Genomic DNA, 21,726 nt, shown 5'->3' on the forward strand with positions numbered 1-21,726 from the left:
CTCCTAATTACAGACCTTTGACTTTGTTGACACAATCGGAAGCAGCCTTACTTAATAGTGGGCGGGGTGTGGACGCTGCTGCCTAGGCCTGCATCCGGTCTGCTGCTTTACCTGCCTTGTCAATCAAGCCTGCCTCTCCCAATGAGAACTCCACTCTTGAAGGGGGAGTTGTTCAGGAGAGCTTGACTTCCACCACACTCTTAGTATCCAGAGGTACATGCCTGGGATTGTTGCCGTGTCCCAGACAGGCTCACATTACACCATGTTTTCTTTTCGCATTGTGGATTGGCACCAACTGTGGTTATGTATTGCATGCAACCAGCACGTGGCGCGTCTGGCTTTCCAGCACTTCCCAAATTCTGTGGTAATCTGGTATGCTGTTCTTCTCCTGTGGCGCTGGGAGCATTTGCGTGCTGTGTTACCCAGTGATCTGCAGAGTTTGCAAAGAGACAGAGACTTTCCTCTGTCTCCCTCCCACTGCAGGACATTATTCCCCTCTCCCTGCTGAAATTTTGTTCTCGTGAGTCAGCACAGGGAGCAAAATGGGGGGGTTGGGAATGTCTTCAGGGGGAAGCAGAGAAGCAGTGGAAGTTGCAGACCCCTCTTTTGCAAATGGAAATGCCATTCTATCCGAGGAACTTCATGGCACTACTTTAGCAAACTGTGGCTCATTCCATATTGTAGCGTTCAACTAAAGTTCCACTGAAGCTCCAGAGATAAAATAAATTGTAAACATACTATAATTTCTCATCATAAGGAAACCCGCCAGTCTTCTAAGCTCTGTCTCGCGTTTTCCAGAGAGGAAAACTTATCACACAAATAGATTTAATACAAATTAAAACAATGGCTATTTTGACTCCTGAGGAGCAGTTTTTGGGGGAGGCCAGAGTGCCTGAACAAACAGGGTCACTTTAGCCTTTTCTCTTTCTTTAGTTGTGCTTGAATGTATCAGTACAAAGATTTCTCTTTGCATTTTACAAAGGCATATAGACTTTAATTGCCAGATTCTTTTTGTTGAATTAAATGTGAAGGTTTTCAGTTCTGATCAGTGGCGAGGGGGAACAGTCACCATGATAGGTAAGGGCAAAAGTGTTGGGAGTGAGTTTTCCCGCTTCCGTGAATGCCACTGAGAACTTCTGGTTAGGACTGCTCACAGTTAACAAACAAGGAAAAATTCTGCAGCACCCACTGCGTTCCTGGCTATTATGCGTGTCACTCGCTTAAAGAAAAATCAAATAGTGTGGTCAACGTAATGTTTAGATTGGATCTTAGCCTTGAAAGGGCAGGCTTGTAAATGACTGTTCACCTATGGTGATAAGAACTTGCTCCACGTGAGCAGGGAAAATGGGTTCTTTTGGGTTGGGTCACAAATGATTTCCATAGGTAGAAGGGTTAGCAACTGTTTGTGCACTCTTGCCACAAAGCCTCATTGATGTAGCATTCTCATCCCACCCACCCTGCAAATATCCCTTCTATTTTTGTTCTCACAACAACCCTGTGAGGTAGTCTGGGCTTGGGAGATGGTGTCTGACCAGAAATCACCTAATGGGCTTCATGGCCGAGCAGGACTTTTGAGTTTGCACCCAGCCTGTCTGTTCTAACTATGTTACCACTGTGGCTATAACAAATCTTGCCAGGATGAAAGCTGTTTGGGCTACCACTCCAGACACTGAACTGCATAACAACTCCTATCTGCAAGAGCCAGACAAACATTCTTAGGCATTGGCTTCTGATTTAGATTTCTTTAAGCACCCCAGAGCATTGACTTCTTCTTCACTAACTACTGTTTGCAGATTTTGCTGTCCAAACGAGGAAACCCAGAACTAAAGCAGGATGTGTATAATATTCGGGCAGTCTTTGCTTCTGTTGGTGGGCGTGGGGTGTGTGTGTAATTCTGGAAAACTTTGAAAAAGTTGTTTTCAGAAGGGTTGGGGGCAATGCAAAGTTGCTTCTTTTCTCATCAGCTCTATGGTTACAATAAACTAATATCCCTCACCCTGCTAACCCATTTCCCATCTCTCTGTCCAGTTCCTTAGCGGCCAACCTGTAGGTCATACCAGGCTGGCCGAGCTTCTCTGTCCTTCCTTCCTAGCTTCCTTTTGTTTCCAATACATTGAATATCGTGCTTCATGGTTCCTTTACAGTACATATATGTACATGCGCATTACACAGAGGAAACTTGCAAGCAGAAAATTGGGGTGTTGGCAGAGGAGACCACTGGCTGGGACCATGCTGCTACAGTAACTCTACTCAAGGCCATATACGCCCTTTGCTTGTGCTTAAAGACTCAATACTGGTCGCACCTTAGCAATAGGAGGATGTCAACTTTGTTTTAAAGTGAGAAGCAAGTTTCTTGTCCTTATAGCTGCGAAGGTGGGTTAAAAAGTCTGCAGGCAGCCTATAAAATCCTAAAAGCACAGGCTTGCGTGATTTTTTTTTTTTAAAGCAGGTTTCTCTAGCGTTTTGGGTGCATTTTAAGTGCAGAGTAGACTTAGCCCTGATCTTTTTTGGAGCCAAATGTAACACATTTATTTACCTTTTCTTCCTCCAGTTTTGGGACCAGCTGGATCACTCGATGATCTTCCCAGACTTCCGGCCGCTCCTGAGCAGCTCACCTGAACAAGACGGCCGGGACAATGAAAGGGGCCACCAAGCTCATGCGGACCTTTGGGGACCAAGCAGACCTCCGCGGCTGCCCATGACGCGGAGGTACCGATCTCGAGGCAGTACGCGGCCTGACAGGTCACCGGCTATCGAAGGGTAAGAACCTGCTTGGGTGGAGGAGGGCAGCAGGGTGTGTGTGTGTGGATCCAAAGTTTGCTCAAGTGTATGGTTGGAAGAGCAGGAATGGTAGAGTAGAGAGGAGGGAGGTTACAGCAGAAGAGGTAGTTTTGAAATATAAATCACATGTACAATGAATCATTAAAAGAGCCGTTATGAAACCAGCATTCAAGCTGAAAGCTCTTCTCAAAAGTTCTGCTTTGCCCTTTTCCCTGGGAATGCAGGTGGGAAAGAACAGAACTCACATAGCTCAGGTTTTGAACTTTTGAGGCCATGAATTAGGAGAGCTTTGCAGGGCAAGGCTGAAACAAGGGGGCCTATGTCATCGCATCCCCACCCCCGCTGAAAGTGTCCTCCCCCCCCCCCCCAAGGCAGTTTTTCTTCAGTGGTTTTCATGGCAGTTGGGAAACTGAGGCAACTCCTCAATTTCAAGCAGCCTGTAGGCCCTTTCCCCACACAGTGGCTTCCACACGGAGGCTCTTCACAGTCCTAATCAGCTAGCAGTTTTCCTTCCTTTCCCTCCTATTGGCTACATGGCTGTCATTGAGGGCAAACAACGCTAATTCTGAGCGAGGGCAGTGCTTTCCAAAAAAGCATTCACCTCACTGTGCATGAGAGACTCTTGCCCTCAGTGATGTCATGAGGCAACTGAAATCTGATTGGCCACATGTTATAGGAAGAATGGCAATAAAAAGTGCTGAAACATCAGCTAGTCAAGCCTGTTTGGTGTAGTGGTTAAGTGCAGACTCTTATCTGGGAGAACCAGGTTTGATTCCCCACTCCCACCCACCTCACAGGGTGTCTTTTGTGGGGGAAAGAAGATAAAGGAGATTGTAAGCCACTCTGAGATTCAAAGAGAAGGGTGGGGTATTTATTTACTTTAGATTTATATGCTGCCCACGAGCGGACATATTAATCTACAGTAGTCTTCTTCTGTGAGCAGACACCAAAAATATAATTGGCAGGAAGGATGGTCTTCAGGACAATTTGGTTCCCCAAAAGCCTTTAACAAATGTTCACTGGAGAACATAAAACAAGATCCTGTGTTGTAATAGGTGATTTTAACTACCCGCAGATTGATTGGGTCAATATGTGTTCTGGTCGAGAGAAAGAGATTGAGTTTCTAGATGCTCTCAATGACTGTGCTACGGAGCAAATGGTCTCAAAACCTACCAGGAGTGGGGCGATCCTGGATTTGGTCCTAAGTAATGCCCAAGACTTGGTGAGAGATGTAAAAGTGATTGCACCGCTTGGGAGCAGTGACCATAACATTATTGATTTCACCATTTGTATAAATACAGAGTTGCCCCAAAAGACCAGCACAACCACATTTAACTTTAAAAGGGGTAAATTCTCTGAGATGAGGAGGCATGTGAAAAGGAAACTGAAAGGAAAGGTAAATACAGTCAAAACCCTTGGGGAAGCTTGGAGGCTATTTAAAACTACAATCCTAGAAGCTCAGATAAAATATATACCATAAGTTAGGAAAGGCACAAACAGGTATAAGAGAAGGCCTGCATGGTTAACAAACAAAGTAATAGAAGCTGTAAAAGGTAAGAAGGACTCCTTTAAGGGGTGGAAAGCTAGCCCAAGTGAGATTAATAAAAGGGAACACAGACTGTGGCAAATCAAATGCAAGACTGTGATCAGGCAGGCAAAAAGGGACTATGAGGAGCATATTGCAAAAAACATAAAGACCAACAATAATTTTTTTTTCAAATATATTAGAAGCAGGAAACCAGCCAGGGAGCAGTGGGGCCCTTGGATGACCAAGGGGTAAAATAATTACTGAAGGAGGATAGGGAAATGGCGGAAAAGCTAAATGCATTTTTTGCCTCCATCTTCACTGTGGAAGACGAGAAGTGCTTGCCCGCTCCAGAACCACTTATTTTGGAAGGGGTGTTGAAAGACCTGAGTCAGATTGAGGTGACAAGAGAGGAGGTCCTACAACTGATAGACGAATTAAAAACTAATAAGTCACCAGGTCCGGATGGCATACATCCAAGAGTTCTGAAAGAACTCAAAGTTGAACTTGTGGATCTTCTGACAAAAATATGTAATCTTTCATTGAAATCTGCCTCGGTTCCTGAGGACTGGAAGGTAGCAAATGTCACCCCATCTTTAAAAAGGGTTCCAGAGGAGATCTGGGAAATTACAGGCCAGTCAGTCTGACTTCAATACCGGGAAAGTTGGTAGAAACCATTATCAAGGACAGAATGAGTAGGCACATTGATGAACACGGGGAAGACTCAGCATGGGTTCTGTAAGGGAAGATCTTGCCTCACTAACCTGTTACATTTCTTTGAGGGGGTGAACAAACATGTGGTCAAAGGGGACCCAATAGATTGTTTACCTTGACTTCCAGAAAGCTTTTGATAAAATTCCTCATCAAAGGCTCCTTAGGAAGCTCGAGAGTCATGGAGTAAAAGGACAGGTCCTCTTGTGGATCAAAAACTGGCTAATTAATAGGAAGCAGAGAGTGAGTATAAATGGGCAGTCTTCGCAGTGGAGGACAGTAAACAGTGGGGTGCCGCAGGGCTCAGTACTGGGTCCCATGCTCTTTAACTTGTTCATAAATGATTTCGAGTTGGGAGTAAGCAGTGAAGTGGCCAAGTTTGCAGATGACACTAAATTGTTCAGGGTGCTGAGAACCAGAGAGGATTGTGAGGCACTCCAAAGGCATCTGTTGAGGCTGGGTGAGTGGGCATCAACGTGGCAGATGAGGTTCAATGTGGCCAAGTGCAAAGTAATGCACATTGGGGCCAAAAATCCCAACTACAAATACAAGTTGATGGGGTGTGAACTAGCAGAGACTGACCAAGAGAGAAATCTTGGGGTCATGGTAGATAACTCACTGAAAGTGTCAAGACAGTGTGCAATTGCAATAAAAAAGGCCAACGCCATGCTGGGAATTATTAGGAAGGGAATTGAAAACAAATCAGCCAGTATCATAATGCCCCTGTATAAATCGATGGTGCAGTCTCATTTGGAATACTTTGTACAATTCTGGTCACCGCACCTCAAAAAGGATATTATAGCATTGGAAAAAGTCCAGAAAAGGGCAACTAAAATGATTAAAGGGTTGAAACACTTTCCCTATGAAGAAAGGTTGAAACGCTTGGGGCTCTTTAGCTTGGAGAAACGTGGATTGCAGGGTTACATCATAGAGGTTTACAAGATTATGCATGGGATGGAGAAAGTAGAGAAAGAAGTACTTTTCTCCCTTTCTCCCAATGCAAGAACTCGTGGGCATTCGATGAAATTGCTGAGCAGTCGGGTTAAAATGGATAAAAGGAAGTGCTTCTTCGCCCAAAGGGTGATTAACATGTGGAATTCACTGCCACAGGAGGTGGTGGCGGCCACAAGCATAGCCACCTTCAAGAGGGGTTTAGATAAAAATATGGAGCAGAGGTCCATCAGTGGCTATTAGCCACAGTGTGTATATATATATTTGTGTGTGTTTGTGTGTGTGTGTGTATATATAAATTATTGGCCACTGTTTGATACAAAGTGTTGGACTGGATGGGCCGTTGGCCTGATCCAACATAGCTTCTCTTATGTTCTTATCCCGTGTCCTGCGGTCTGCCCTGCCATGTAGCACGTAAGCATCCTTTGCCACTTCTGCCACAGCCCCACTGGAATCAGGTGCTAGCAAGTAGCAAAGTGGTAGGAGCTTAGAGTGGGTGAAGTGGAAGGCACTGTGTCCTACAGAGAATGTGGCGTGGATCCCACCTAAGCTATCTTTAAGTGGGGAGTCAGTTTTCACCAATCCCGCCCTCTTGTTGCAGCCTGCTAAGCATTCTGAAATCCTGCCCTCCAGGAGTCAGTGGACTGCCCAGAATAGGGGAAGGTCTGCAGTGGGATGGGGAGAAGAATTGTCCCAACCTTTTCTATGAGTGAAAAACATCAGCTGGATCCCACTCCATTTTATCTTTCTGCTGCCCGCACAGAGCAACCTCTCTACATACATGATTAAATGGACCCAGATCTGACACCCCAAATGGCAATACTCCAAATGCCAATGGGAGAGCAGCTCTGCCTTTTTTGTGACGTTCTGCTGGTCGCCTGGAAGGTTGTTGGTATCCAGGAACAGCGGACATCTTCAGAGTGAGACTCCTGAGCACAGCTGATGTTTTGCAGTAAATCCAGGTTGGGCTTCACCAGGAAAGTGGATTTCTCTCTCAGTGTGGATGTTAAATTCAGCATAGCACCCCTTTCAATGCCGGCCTGCAGTCTTCGGGCCTCTTTCTCACAAGCTTCTGTTTTTTCTCTCTCTCCCCACTCCCCGATTTCCACCCTGTACAGAATAATACAACAGATCTTTGCAGGCTTCTTTGCGAATTCAGCCATTCCGGGCTCCCCTCATCCTTTTTCCTGGTGAGTAACATGTGTTCCCTGTATAACCCCCTTTCCCCCTTGTTGCACTTCGCCTTAACAAGCAAGATGTGCACTAAAACAGCTATAGGGAATGTCTGTGTCTGGTGCTGATTTCCAGGTAGTTTATGGGAATGGGCAACCTCGTGGTGAGGCTGGCCAGCAAAGGTTTTCTTGCCAGCCCTGTTATTCCAGTTTAGGGTTGCTAATCCCCAGGTGGGGGTAGGGGATCCCCCAGTTTGGAGGCCCTCTCCCCGCTTCAGGGTCATCAGAAAGTGTGTGTGGGGGGGAATGTCTGCTGGGCACTCCATTATTCCCTATGGCGACCCGTTCCCATAGGATATAATGGAGAATTGATCTGTGGGTATCTGAGGCTCCAGGGGGGCAGTTTTTTGAGGTAGAGGAACCAAATTTGCAGCATAGCATCTTACGCCTCTCCTCAAAACACCCCCCAAGTTTAAAAAAGATTGGGCCAGGGGTTCCAGTTCTGTGAGCCCCAAAAGAAGGTGCCCCTATCCATTATTTCCAGTGGAGGGAAGGCATTTAAAAGGTGTGTGGTCCCTTTAAATGTGATGGTCAGAACTTCCTTTGGAGTTCAATCATGCTTGTCACAACCTTGCTCCTGGCTCCACCCCCAAAGTCTCCTGGCTGCAAACCCCAAAGTCCCCAGATAGTTCTTGAATTGGATTTGGCAACTCTACTCTGGCTTCTTACTCAGGGGGATACTATAGATCAGGGGTGGCCAACGGTAGCTGGAGAGCCAGTTTGGTGTAGTGGTTAAGTGTGCAGACTCTTATCTGGGAGAACCAGGTTTGATTCCCCACTCCTCCACTTGCACCTGCTGGAATGGCCTTGGGTCAGCCATAGCTCTGGCAGAGGTTGTCCTTGAAAGGGCAGATGCTGAGAGTCCTCTCAGTCCCACCCACCTCACAGGGTGTCTGTTGTGGGGGAGGAAGATAAAGGAGATTGTGAGCCACTCTGAGACTCTTCGGAGTGGAGGGCAGGATATAAATCCAATATCTTGTTCTTCTCCAGATGTTTTTTGCCTACAACTCCCATCAGCCCCAGCCATTGGCCATGCTGGCTGGGGCTCATCGGAGTTGTAGGCAAAAAACATCTGGAGAGCTACTGTTGGCCACCCCTGCTATAGATTTTCGTCCTCTGCTCCAGTTCCTAACGCTGCTGTCTGTCCTCCCTGCCCATGCTGCTTCCAATGCACAATGCCTAGCTCCTCTCCTTCTCTAGCACAAGAGCTCAGCCCTCTGCTCTGGCAGCTGAAGAGCTCAGCAAGCACCACTGGAGTCCTCTGTTATTGAGGTGCTCCATGGGACACCTGCCCTGTGCCAGGACCTGCCAGACATCCCAACCCCGCCCCCCTCCACCATGCTGTCCGGTGCTCATTAGCCCCCCATTGTGAGTCTCTCTCTCTGTCTTTTGATTTCCCTGTCTCCAGGGGTGGCATGTTGCACTCGAATCCCGGAGACTATGCTTGGGGTCAGAGCGGCCTTGACGCAATCGTAACACAGGTAAAGATGCCGGCAGATGGAACCGGCCTAAGCTCTCCTCCTCCTCCCGTCTCTTGAACAACCACTTCAGCATTTTTGTCTTTCTTCCTGAGTCACCCTGGCTTCTCTTTTCTTGCTCAGCAGCACCTGGTCAGCTAGCGTAGCTGTTTTTAGTCACCGCTGGCAACCAGACAAGAGTGAAGACTGACTAGACTTGTAGGGAAAGAGTTTGTATCATGTATCATGGTTAAGTGTGCGGACTCTTATCTGGGAGAACCGGGTTTGATTCCCCGCTCCTCTGCTTGCAGCTGCTGGAATGGCCTTGGATCAGCCATAGCTCTTGCAGGAGTTGTCCTTGAAAGAGTCCTCTAAGCCCCACCCACCTCACAGGGTGTCTGTTGTGGGGAAGGAAGATATAGGAGATTGTAAACTGCTCTGAGTCTCTGATTCAGAGAAAAGGGCGGGGTATAAATTTGCAATCTTCTTCTGAATGTTCTCTCCGTTATCTCACAGTCCCCATGACAATCCTGCAAGGTAGGTCGCTTAATATCTTCCCTATGGGAGGATGCCGAGATAGGAGAGTTTGCCCAAGGCCGCCAAACAGGTTTGTGGCAGATGCGAGATTCAAAGGGGGAGGGGCCTTCCACATTTGTGGCTCACTCCTGTAGCCTTTATGCTACAGCCAGCTCTCACCTGTTCAGCATTGATTTATGCTGGGCGGGGACAGAATTCCTAGGCCCTGGACAAAATTCCGGATAGCCAAAATGAAATATTTTGCCACTCCGTATGTAATTAGCTTGGTAGAATTCGCTGCCAGAGGATGCCGTGATGGCCACAGGCAAAAAAAAAAAAGGTAAAGGTAGTCCCCTGTGCAAGCACCAGTCGTTTCAGGCTCTGTGGTTTGCCATTGCTTTCCTCAGCCATCTACACTTCCCCCCCAGTAAACTGAGCACTCATTTTACCAACCTCGGAAGGATGGAAGGCTGCCAACCTTGAGTCGGCTACTTGAACCCAGCTTCCGCCAGGATTGAACTCAGGTCGTGAGCAGAGAGTTTGGACTTCAGTACTGCAGCTTTACCACTCTGCACCACAGGGCTGCTCTGGCCACAGGCATAGATGGCTTTAAAAAGGTGATTTAGATAAAATCATGGAGGAGAGTTCCTTCAGGGATGGTGACTAAAGGGAACCTCCACATATACCTCCGAATCCCAGTGCTGGGAGGCAGCGCCAGGGAAAGTCCTTGGCTTCTCTGGCTTATTCATTGGTATGTTTCTGCAGCCATTTGATCTAGAAACCTGGGCCTGCTTAGGAAAGGCCAGGTGCTCAGCGAATGAAATTCTGCATCCGTACGTCTTTTTCCTTGCTCTCGTAAGGAATTGCAGCATCACACACAGCTCTGCACAGGGCCGAAATTTAGCCTTAGTGGATTGCAAGGGAGGTAGCCTCGGTGGATTGGGCCAGAAAGTGGTCCCAGGAAGGCCGGAAACATCTGAGCTGTCTCATGTGTCCCTTTCAAGCTGGGCTTCAGCCAAGGATTCAGATCCTTGGAAGCGGATCAGTGGCTCTTCATCAAGCTGCTAGGGACAGGTAGAGATGCTTCCCAGAGAACTGAGGGTTTTTTTGTAGCAGGAACTCCTTTGAATATTAGGCCACACCCCCTGATGTAGCCAAACCTCCTGGAGCTTACAGTAGGCCCTGTAAGCTCTTGGAGGTTTGGCTACATTAGGGGGTGTGGCCTAATATGCAAAGGAGTTCCTGATACAAAAAAGCCCTGCAGAGGGGTAGCCCACCCACTGTAGCTCTGAGGCAGCATTTCACTTGGTGTGGCAGAGTAGCCACAAGGCTGAACTGTGAGTCAGGAGGTCCCCTGTTCAAGTCCTGGTTCTGCCACAAACTTGCCAAGTTGCCCTTTTCTCTTTTTAGCCTCCGTCAGCAATTTGAAGATACCCAGCCTGGGCAACCTTGCAGGGTTGTCATCAATAGCACCTGTGAAATGCTTCTTTGCCTGCTCCAGCAGTGCTACACATGCATATTAGGTACTAGTGTGAAGGGACACAGGTGTTGTCTGGCACATCCTTTGTTTCCATGGGGTGGGGCCATGCCCCCCCCACAGGCCTGACCAGTGGCCTTTGTGGGTGTCCTACAGCATGCCCCTGAATTATTCGCAATAGGCAGAGATTCAAGACAGGACCTGTTTGTTTCCACAAAGGGAGAGTGCTCAAGGGGCCTTGCCTTAGAGCTGACTCTGACACTGAATGAATGTGGACATTAGAACCCGCTGTGCTCTCTGCCTTCTGTGTAGTTTGGTGGCGAAGCTCTTTAAACTTGCACCCCCTTTGGCTTTATCCCCCCCCCCATTTCCTGTTTCTGCTTCATGGCTTCTATCTTTGGAGCAAAACCACAATCACTTTTTTCCCTCCCCTCCTCTCAGCTCTTGGGGCAGCTGGAAAACACGGGACCTCCCCCAGCAGACAAAGAGAAGATTTCTTCTCTCCCGACAGTGACCGTCACTCAGGAACAAGTCGGTAAGTTCCCACTGCCTGCCCATTCACACGAGCAGCCGCTGTCCTAAGGGGGAACTGGCAAGGCTGGGAGGGTTGAGGGGTCGACTGAGGGGTGGCATGATCGAGGTTTACAAGATTATGCCTGGGACAGAGAAGGCAGAGAAAGACGTCCTTTTCTCCCTTTCCCGCAATACGAGAACTCGTGGGCATTCAATGGAATTGCTGAGCAGTCGGGTTAGAACTGATAAAAGGAAGTACTTCTTCACCAAAAGGGTGAATAACACGTGGAATTCACTGCCACAGGAGGTGGGTGGTGGCTACAAGCAGAGGTCAATCAATGGCTATTAGCCACAGCGTATTGTTGGAACTCTCTGTCTGGAGCAGTGATGCTCTGTATTTTTGGTGCTTGGGGGTTGGAGGTCAGTGGGAAGGCTTCTAGTGTTCTGGCCCCACTGATGGACCTCCTGATGGTGCCTGGTTTTTTTTTTTCCTGTGTGTGTGTGGTTTTGCCACTGTGTGACACAGTGTTGGACTGGATGGGCCACTGGCCTGATCCAACATGGCTTCTCTTAAGTTCTTACGTTGTCATGAGTGCAATCCAAGGGGCTGTGTATGGTAACTACCATGGAATTGCAACCAGAAGCTTCAGATTGCAGCTCCTTATGGAAGGTGCTAATTGGCTTTGGCTGTCAGGAGCTGCATACTGTTAACGGCAGGGGGGCGGGAATGACATTGCTCTGTAGGATGTGCTGTGAACACAGAACATCCCAGGTTCAGTTCCATTCATCACCTGTTGGAAGGTTCTCGGGGCGGGGCGGGGTGGGGGGCTGGGGAATATCCACAGTCCAGCGGATTGGAGTCAGCTTATCACAAGAACACGTGATTTTGGTGAAGACCCATAATTTAGTGGCAGAGCTCATGCTTTGTTCATGGGATGTCCCAGATTCAATCCCTGGCTTCTTTTGTTAAGACTGGGAAATGCCCCTCCGGGCCTAAAGTCCTAGAGAGCCCCTGGACAAGTCTCCTCCCACTGCATTTAGGGTACCCCTGGGGAAAGATCACAGGACCTGCAGAGAGGAGAAACCATGCAGGTTGAGGAGGGGACTGGAGTGAGGACAGGTAAAGGTATAAAACTGCTCCTCTTCCTCCTTCCACAAGCACACTGTTCTGAAGGAAGGTGTATCTGTTTCATCCGCTCGTTGCTCCATCACACCAACTTACACCTCTGTTCCTCCAGGCAGATCCTGCAGCTCAAGGACTGATCTCTTCCAGGCTTGGGAGGGGCTGCAGGAATACAAAGTAAAGTGGGGAAATTTCCGTGCACAGCTGGCTGGTGACTGCCCACAGTTGATCATAATAGTTCATACAGGCTAGGTGAACCAGCGGTCCACTTAGCAAAAAGGCAGCTCCTTATATGCAGGGAGGGCTACAACTCAGAGGAGCTGCTTGCAGAAATCTCCCAGTTCAAGGTCTGGCTGAAAGGAGCTCCCATTCGGGAGAGACTACTGAGCCAAGTGGACCTGACCAAAGTGCAAGGCTGTTCTTTTCACCTGCATTCTGAGATTTTGGAAGGAGCTGTGGCTCAGCAGTAGAGCACCTGCCCTGCATGCACATTCAGCCTGCAGCATCTCCAGATGAAGGATCTCAGGTAGCAGCCCTGGGAAATATCACTTTTCCCTTCAACTGTCAGTTTCATTTCATTGTCCAGTGCTTTCACACCAAAGCTCACACCTTGAATAAAACTTTGCTGGACTTAAAGGTGCTGCTGGGCTCCAACTTTGTTCTGTCAAACATCTTCTTCTCTCCTTCTGCCCTAGTCCCCTGTAAACTCAAAATTCCATCCATTCCTCAAGGAAGACATGCTTTTCCTACCTTCCGCTGCTGCCGGCTGCTATCCCTCTGGCTCATTTTCAGGAGTGGGAGTGGTTACAAACTCCCCTCTCGGCTCTGGCTTTCTCACCCTGATCCCTTGAGCATCTGGCCTCTTGGGAAGCAAAGCTGGAGAAGGAGCCGCTGCCTCGCTCTGTGTTCAGTATCTTGCAACTGCTCCTGACAACAGGTTGGCCCTGGCTTCACTCACTGAGATCCTGTCCCCTGCCTCCTTGTCCTGCAGATACAGGCCTGGAGTGCCCCGTGTGTAAAGAAGACTACACTGTAGCAGAACAGGTCCGGCAACTCCCGTGCAATCACTACTTCCACAGCAGCTGCATCGTGCCCTGGTTAGAACTGGTAAGCCTGCGTTCTTCGAGGGGGGGGGGGGAGAACTGGCCTCCAGTGGGGACGGTTGGGAGATATTGAGTGGAGTTCTGCTGCGAGATCAGGGGTGGCAGTGTGAATTTTAAGGGCTGTGAAGGGTGGTCTGGTGGGGCTGCAAATCTAACCCGTGGAGCAGAGTGTGCTAGAGAGGTTGTGTGAGCCTCAGTGAGTAGCTCCTCTTTCCATTGAAGAGCCAGGTGGTGTAGTGGTCCGAGCAGGGCTTTTTTTGTAGCAGGAACTCCTTTGCATATTAGGCCCCACTCCCCTGATGCAGCCAATCCTCCAAGAGCTCTTAGTACAGGGCCTACTATAAGCTCCAGAAGGATTGGATGTGTCAGGGGGTGTTGCCTAATATGCAAGAAAAGCCCTGGGTTAGAGTGTCGGACTAGGGTCTAGGAGACCTGGGTTCAAGTCACTGCATTTCTGTGAAGCTCACGGCGTGACTTTGAACCCATTACTTTCTCAGCCTAACCCATTTCTGAGGGCTGCTGCGAGGATAAAACATGGGGGAAAGAGAGCTGTGCATGCAGTCTTGAGCTCCTTTGAAGGAAGGGTGAGAGACACATGTAGTAGGTTGATAGATGCTACGTGCCATCTAGTCGCTTCTGACACATGGTGACCCTATGAATTAATGACCTCCAAAACCTCCCGTTATCGGCTTTGCTCAGGTCTTGCAGGCTGAAGGCCATGGCTTCCTTTGTTGAGCCCATCCCGTCTTTTCCGGTCGCCCTCTCTTCCTGCTGCCTGATAGGTAGACAGAAATGGGCTTTGCACAGGAGAGCCTGCCCATGGATTGCACCCCACCTGAATCCTGTGGGAGAGGCTCCTCTGTTTGTTTATTATTTTATTTTATTGGATTTATATTCCACCCTCCCCGCCAACCAAGCCCTAGAAACGTCTTGGGCTGGGCCTGTGACCAGTCTGGAGATATTCTGAGTTGGCAAATTCCATCCGAGGCTGTTCATGCCTCAAGGCAGAGAACCCCCCAGCAGGACTCGGGCTGTGCCTCAGACAGCAGGTGCCACCCCAGACAGGAAAGCAAAACTCAGGATGATCGCCAGAGCCCCGTGGCAGGCCATCTGTAGGCCAAAGCAAAGAAGTTCCCTGGCCTTCCTCCCCCCACCCCACCCCCGCCGGTTTTCTGTCTAAACAGTAGCTGTGCCTGAATGCTACCTTTTGCAGCCAGGGTGGTTAGAAAAGGTGGATCTTCTTCGTGGTCTCTGTGCTTCACACTCATGGGATATAGCGCCTGCGCCGATCCCCCAAATCGGTACCTAAAAAGCCCGGGATTTTTTCGCGCTCGGCGCCAGTGGGCATGCACGGGTGTCCCAGCACGCATGCTCACTGGTGCCAGCACGCGGATCCCGCCAGTTCCTTTTTGACCACTGTGCTGAGAGGCTCTCCTTTCATTTCTCCGGTCAGTACAGTAATCCTTTGGATTGTTTCTTCTTATTGTATATAACCCGTTTGTTGTTTTTCTTAGTGTAGTTAGTTAGTTGTTAAGATAGTTATTGTTGTTGGGAAAAAAAATTGTTGGACTTTGCCCCTCGGGGCTTTGTTTTTTCCCCCTTTTCCCTCAGAAATTTTTCTGTGTGGTTTTGTCTTTGACGCCTATGGAAAGGCGTTGGGTTTTTTTTAAGAGGTGCCGCTCGTGTGGTAAGAAGATCGCACCTCCTGACGGTCACTCCCTCTGCTTATTGTGTCTGGGCAAGGGACACCGAGTTGATTCGTGCCTGCACTGCTTAGCCTTCTCTAAGCAAACCTGCAAAAACCGTGCGGCGAGGCTATCTGCGGCACTTGTGGAATTAGCTCTTCGTCCGCCGAAAATGGCAACGGGCCCGTCGGTACCGATGGAAGAGGCTGCATTAGCCCTGACGGTTACATCAGTCGATCCATCGCTGGTGCAGACCAATATGCTGACCGAGTGAGGCCGACCCACTAAACGACCCTCTGAAGGGTCAGTGGCGACTCCGGCCAAGAAGCGTAGGGATGATTCGGGGACCCGATCGTCCCTTCCGAAGAAGTTGAAGTTGAAGGAGAAGAGAAAGACCAGACTCTCTTGTACTCCTCCTTCTCGGGACGCTTCGGTGTCGACGCAAGCTGCTCCACCCCGAAAGATCCTGGCGTCTCCAAGTCTGAGGAGTCCTTCGGCATCGAGAGGCAGAGAGTCGCAGCAGCTCTGCCTGTCGGGATCAGAGCACGAGATAGACCTGACCTAGCGCACCCACTCATCGAGATCGGGATCGCGCCGTCGGAGCAACAGTTGTTCGATCTCGGAGATCGAGGCTTCAGTACCGAACGAACCCCTGGCACCTGCATCGACTATGGGTCGAAGAGAGCTAGAGCCAATGACGATGGTTCGATGCTTCCTGCCGCTTCCACCATGGGATCAACATCAGTGGCCTTCTCCTTATGGTTACCCGTATCCACCATACCATTGGTATCCTCCACGCAACTTTCCTGAGTGGGATCAGCAGTTGGAGGTCTCTCATCTCTCAAGAGTTTCGCATCACTCTAGGCAGCAAGCATCGGCATCAGTGTCGATCCCTCCCGAGAGACGTAGAGAGAGGGTGGAAGATGTCCAAGCTCGATCATCGGTATCTCTGCAGTCACCCGAGCGAGCTTCTACCCTGATGCTCTCCAAGCACTCAGTAAGAAGGGACTCCTCGTCATCGGACTCCAAGGTCGGTACCGATGACCCGGACAGAGCTGTGGAACCTTCACCAGAGTCGCATATCGCTGAGGACCTTCCCATTTCACCATCGGAAGATCTGAAGTCGTATGGGGACCTAGTGAAGCGGATGGCACACTCCCTCTCCCTCACAGTGACGCAACCGCAGCCAGTCATCAATGACACAGTCTTCGATATTATGCAGCGGGACACATCGACGGCTGTGACATTGCCTGTAACAAAAGTCATTCTGCAGGCAGTGAAGGAGTCTTGGGCAAAGCCAGTGTCCACTCCTATTTCTTCTAGGAGATTGGATCATGTGTATTGGGTCCAGGAGGCTGGTGCTGAGTTTCTGTTTGTGCACCCCAAACTCAACTCGGTGGTAGTCTCCTCGTCATCCAAGGCCCACAAGACCCATTCTTCTCCACCTGACAAGGAGGGCAAGAAATTGGACAGTGCAGATAGGAAGTTTTATTCGGCTGGAGCCTTAGGAGTAAAGGTATCTAATTATGCTGCTTGCATGGCTAGATACCAATACTCAGTTTGGGAGCAGCTCACCCCCCTTTTGTCCTCCCTGAGCGAAGAAAAGAGATCTGCATTCCGGAAGTTAAAGAAGGAGGGCTTTGCTGTAGCCAAGCAACAACTGACTGCAGCAAAGCACATGGTTGACGTATCAGCCAAAACCACCACGTGTGCTATCTCCCTACACCGTCACTCTTGGCTGAGGTCTACGGCTCTTCAACCTGACATCAGGGCCTTTGTGGAGGACTTACCCTTTGAGGGTTGAAGGTCTTTTCAGCTCAACCACCGACAGTGTGCTCCAGGAGATGGACAAGAGCATAAAGACCTCGAGGAACCTGGGTGTCCCGGCCTCATCCTGGGCTGCCAAGCCTAAGCAGTGGCACAAACCTTGGCCTAAGCGGCCCTACCAAAAATTCTCCCCTGAGCAGCAGTGGAGACCTCGATCTTCCCAACCAGAAAACAGGTCTCCTTACAGGGGAAACAACCGAAACAGGTTTGCTTCAGCACAAACCACCGGAAATCTAAGGGTGTTCACTCACAAAAGCAGGGCCTTTGACTTTCCAGTAGCACGCATCGCCGCTCCTACTTCATCTACCATCCGTCTCCGTCAATATCTTCTGGCTTGGGAGTCCATCTCCATGGACAGGTGGGCTCTTTCCATCATTGCAGAAGGATACAAGATAGACTTCATTCAGGTTCCGACTCAATCAGTGATTGTCACCACACCCCCTTCCCCACCTCTGCTGGTGGAGGTGAGCAACCTCTTGCAGGAACAAGCCATAGAACTGGTTCCTGTGGAGGTAAGAACGGGGGCGTTCTACTCCCATTATTTTCTGGTTCCCAAACGGGATAGGGGATTGAGACCAATTATGGACCTTCGGAATCTGAACAAGTTTATCGTGTGCCAGAAATTCAGAATGTCCACTCTGCAAACAATCCTTCCCCTCATCAACCAAGGGGACTGGATGGCAACGTTGGATCTCAAGGATGCCTTCTTCCACGTCAGCATCCATCCTGCATACAGGCATTTCCTTCGTTTTGCCGTAGATTCCAACCACTTCCAGTTCAAAGCCCTTCCATTCGGTCTGTGCACTGCACCACGGGTGTTCACCAAGATGATGAGTATTGTGGCCACACATCTCCGGTTTCAAGGTATAGTCGTCTTTCCATACATCGACGATTGGCTCCTTGTGGCAGAGTCAAAAGAAAGTCTGTCCAGCCATATTACCACCACTCTTCGTCTTCTTCACACCTTAGGTCTGCAGGTCAACATGGAAAAGTCTCATCTTACTCCATCACGGACAGTTCAGTTCATAGGGGCTTTGCTGGACACAAACCTTCACCGCGCCTTTCTGCCTCAGCAGAGAGCGATGGACATCATCAAGTCTGTCAATCTTTTTCAGATTTGGAAATGGGGCACAGCACAACAGCTGCAGCGGATGCTGGGGCTGATGGCGGTGACTACAAGCGTGCTGCTGTTTGCAAAATTGAGAATGAGAGGTCTTCAACTGTGGTTTCTCAGACAGTTTTGGCCTTTATGGGACTCACCTCAGAAAAGGTTTATGATTCCTTATTGTTTTATTTGAGTCGTTCTAAGAATTTTTGCCAGGACCAGCGTCTTTTTGTTTCTTATGCTGCTCATAAGTTGGGTTCCAGAATCTCATCTCAGCGGCTTTCCAAGTGGCTCGCTGAGACTATTAAACTGTGCTACTTGCTGGCAAAGAAGCAGTTGCCTGGGCCCATTCGTGGACACTCTACTAGAGCGATGGCGATGTCAGTGGCATTCCTGAAAGGTGTTTCCCTGACAGATGTGTGCAAGGCTGCCACCTGGTCCTCTCCGCATGCTTTCATGAAGCACTATGCTCTGGATGTGCATGCTCAGCAGAGGACTCATCTGGGAGCTGCGGTGCTGCAAGCTGTCTCTTCTGGTTGACCATCTTCCCACCTCCAGGTATGTCTTGCTTGCTAATCTCCCATGAGTGTGAAGCACAGAGACCACGAAGAAGATAAGACAGGTTGCTTACCTGTAACTGTAGATCTTCGAGTGGTCATCTGTGCATTCACACTACCTGCCCTCCTTCCTCACTGCTGATGGTCTCCCTATGTTAGGGGGCTTCCAGCAGTCAAGAAGGAATTGGCAGGATCCACGCGCTGGCGCCGGTGAGCATGTGTGCTGGGATGCCCGCAAATGCCCACTGGCGCCGAGCGCAAAAAAATCCCGGGCTTTTTAGGTACCTATTCGGGGGATCGGCACAGGCACTATATCCCATGAGTGTGAATGCACAGATGACCACTAGAAAAGATCTACATTTACAGGTAAGCAACCTGTCTTTCTCCCCTCCCCTGAATCCCCTTCTGTGACTGCGGATGTGGGATTGGGGAGCAGTGTTCCCTCTAAGCTGAGTTAGTGTGAGCTAGTTCACAGATTTTTAGCCTCCAGCGCACACATTTTTGTCTTAGCTCAAGAAGGATGGCCTCAGGGCTCACTAATTTATGCAGTACATATGAACGTAGGAAGCTGCCTTATACTGAATCAGACCCTCTGTCTATCAAAGTCAGTATTGTCTACTCAAGGCTGGCAGTGGCTCTCCAGGGTCTCATACTGAGGTTTCACGGTCAAGGCAGGGGAAGGTTGAGGAACGGAGTGTAAGAAGCAGAATCACAGAGTTCTGGGAGGTCAGTGCTGACATAAGGGGCAGGCAGGGAGAGCAGGCAGGCTTCTTGGAAGGAACCAGAGACTTTTGAGCAGTTGCAGGTGGTGGAGTCTCAGGGAAGCAGTTCACAGGGTCTGGGAATGTATTGGGATGTGAGAGCTGGGATTGCCTTTCCCCCTAAGAACCCATTACTCATTCTTGATGCCTCAGAATCCAGTATTCGATGCCTTGGGACTAGTCGAGGGCAATGCATGAGGGACAACTGAGCACACCTTTTCCACATGCAGGTGCCCTGCATCACAGGGCCATCCAAATACGAGTGTATTTCAGTAAGGCCTGTGCTTGAAACATCCAGAACGCAGCTGGGTCGTTCTTGGATGTGACAAGAAAACGCCATCTCGCTTCCTCCCCTGTGCATCACTTTCATTTGCAGAGACATCCATCCCAACAGGATATTTGATTTTTTAAAAAAAAAAACGTGACCATGAATTAAAGCACAAGCTGTGAGCAGGGTAACACATCCCGACTGTTTCAGGCACTCGTGGTCATTTTTCCACACTGCCGGGCTCCCTCTTCACCGCTATTGACTGCCGCCCCTCTCCTTTTCAGCACGACACGTGTCCCGTGTGCCGGAAGAGCTTGAACGGCGAGGATTCCACCCGGCAAGCACCAAACTCCGAGGCGGCGGCAAGCAATTCCTTTAGCAGCGCAAGCCACTTACACGACCGATGGACTTTCTGAAGCCCCCAGCTTCAGGGGGGGGGGAAGGGGGGGAGGTTCAGGCCTGTAGTATCCTTACTACAGTTGTAAAATTGTATGATAATTAAAAGTACAAAGCCGAGTAGGAAGAAGAAAAGGAGAGAGAACTGGCACGAGCCCAGTGGAACCTCAGCCCACCCGGTCACCGAGAAAAGGCTAGCCTCGTTAGCCGGGTCGCGACGGCATCCAAGCGCCCTTTTTCCATGTTTAATTTCCAGGCTTTGAGTGATGAATTGTAGAGCTTGGGGCAGGAGGTGCTGTAAGAAAGCCCTGTGAGCAGGGAGGCCTCTGTCAGTAATCGACCCACTGGTTTAAGTAGGGTGTGTGGTTCCACACACCCCCACCCTCCTGAGAAGAGTGTACATATTCAGTGCTAGGAAGGAGCCAGCCAGAGGTTTGCAGGGGCGTCGTTTTTGGGGACGAGGAGCCGAGAGCGTCTGTAACCTTTCCATTGTCTCTCCAGATAGAATATATTAACCCCAGTTCATCCTGCTTTCCCACGATTCTGGGCGCTCAAACATATTTTGGCTGAGGTTTTTTTTAGACATGGCCGGGATTGAAGAGCATACCTGGGGTTTGGTTTGTGATTAGGTTTTCCTGGAATGGGCAAGAACCATCAAGGTTGGAAGGGAGAGAGAGGGAGAGGGAGGGGAGGGAAACCCCTCAATTCCATGAAAGCAGGTATGCAAGTACATTTCTGTAACAGCATTTTATTTTCTCTCCCGTTCTTGTCTACAGCTCAGTTGTTCTTGGGTTTGTCAGAACCAGGATTTAGATCCAACTGCCACTTAAAACCCTTGCATTCTTTTTGGCTGCCTTGTTAGCTGATGGACCATGTTTAACTTATGCGCCACTTCGAAGACTTTAAACTCTGTGTCTTGTTGGCAGTTCTTCGATATTTAATATGAAAACGCCATCCGTAGAGAACCGCTGCTTTCTTCCCTCTGTTGTTGTTTTTAAGTGTGTTTGGAACATGTCTTTCATCTGCGTTTTTTTTTCCTCCTTTGTTTTTAATCCTCTGAATCATGTCTGAACTCAGAACACCTGCTGCACATGGGCCCAAAAAGCGCCTTTCTGTTCAGGAACCAGAAGGATGTCTGGCTTAGATGGTAGGGGGAAGGGCTGGGAGGGGTAGAGACAGAGAGGAGGATGGCAAGAGTCCGGTCTCGGGAAAAGGAAGAACGAAGCAAGGGATACCCTGTTGCCACTTCATTGCTGTAACGGTGTACCAGGTACACTCGATCTCAAAAACTTAACGTCTTTTGTTTGCTATCAAAAGTTGAATAAAAGTCTTTATAAAGAAGGTGAAAGCGGCTGAGAGAATCCTTGGCTGGGCAGCGGGAATTAGGGAAGCAGCTGGAGACCTACTCGAGAGATCCATCAGATCATGCAGATCTTGAACCGAGTCGGGGTCGTAACTTTGCTGCAAGGATTCTGTGACCTCGTGTAGCGGTCAGAGTGTTGGTCTAGGATCTAGTTGACCCAGCTTAGAATCCCCACTCAACCACAGAAGCTGGCTGGGTGGTCTTGGGCCAGTTTGGTGTAATTCTTAAGTGCACAGACTCTTATCCGGGAGAACCGCGTTTGATTCTCCACTCCTCCACTTGCACCTGCTGGAACGGCCTTGGGACAGCCAAAGCAGGAGTTGTCATTGAACAGGCAGCTGTTGTAAGAGCTCTCTCAGCTCCACCCACCTCACA

The 21,726-nt window shown here is 49.4% G+C and overlaps 1 protein-coding gene across 1 annotated transcript in view; it reads left to right on the forward strand.

The window, feature by feature from the left end:
- The window catches only part of RNF115 (ring finger protein 115), a 74,538-nt gene extending 53,209 nt beyond the window's left edge, over nucleotides 1–21,329 (forward strand). Inside the window, exons 4-9 of the mRNA XM_060253069.1 lie at nucleotides 2,552–2,760; nucleotides 7,087–7,158; nucleotides 8,609–8,681; nucleotides 11,092–11,185; nucleotides 13,278–13,393; nucleotides 19,877–21,329. Coding sequence (XP_060109052.1) covers nucleotides 2,552–2,760; nucleotides 7,087–7,158; nucleotides 8,609–8,681; nucleotides 11,092–11,185; nucleotides 13,278–13,393; nucleotides 19,877–20,008 — 696 coding nt within the window. The 3' untranslated portion in view covers nucleotides 20,009–21,329. The remainder of the gene's footprint in view (nucleotides 1–2,551; nucleotides 2,761–7,086; nucleotides 7,159–8,608; nucleotides 8,682–11,091; nucleotides 11,186–13,277; nucleotides 13,394–19,876) is intronic.
- Nucleotides 21,330–21,726: the final 397 nt, after the last annotated feature.

Source organism: Heteronotia binoei, chromosome 1 (assembly GCF_032191835.1).
Source record: "Heteronotia binoei isolate CCM8104 ecotype False Entrance Well chromosome 1, APGP_CSIRO_Hbin_v1, whole genome shotgun sequence".
Lineage (NCBI taxonomy): Eukaryota > Metazoa > Chordata > Lepidosauria > Squamata > Gekkonidae > Heteronotia > Heteronotia binoei.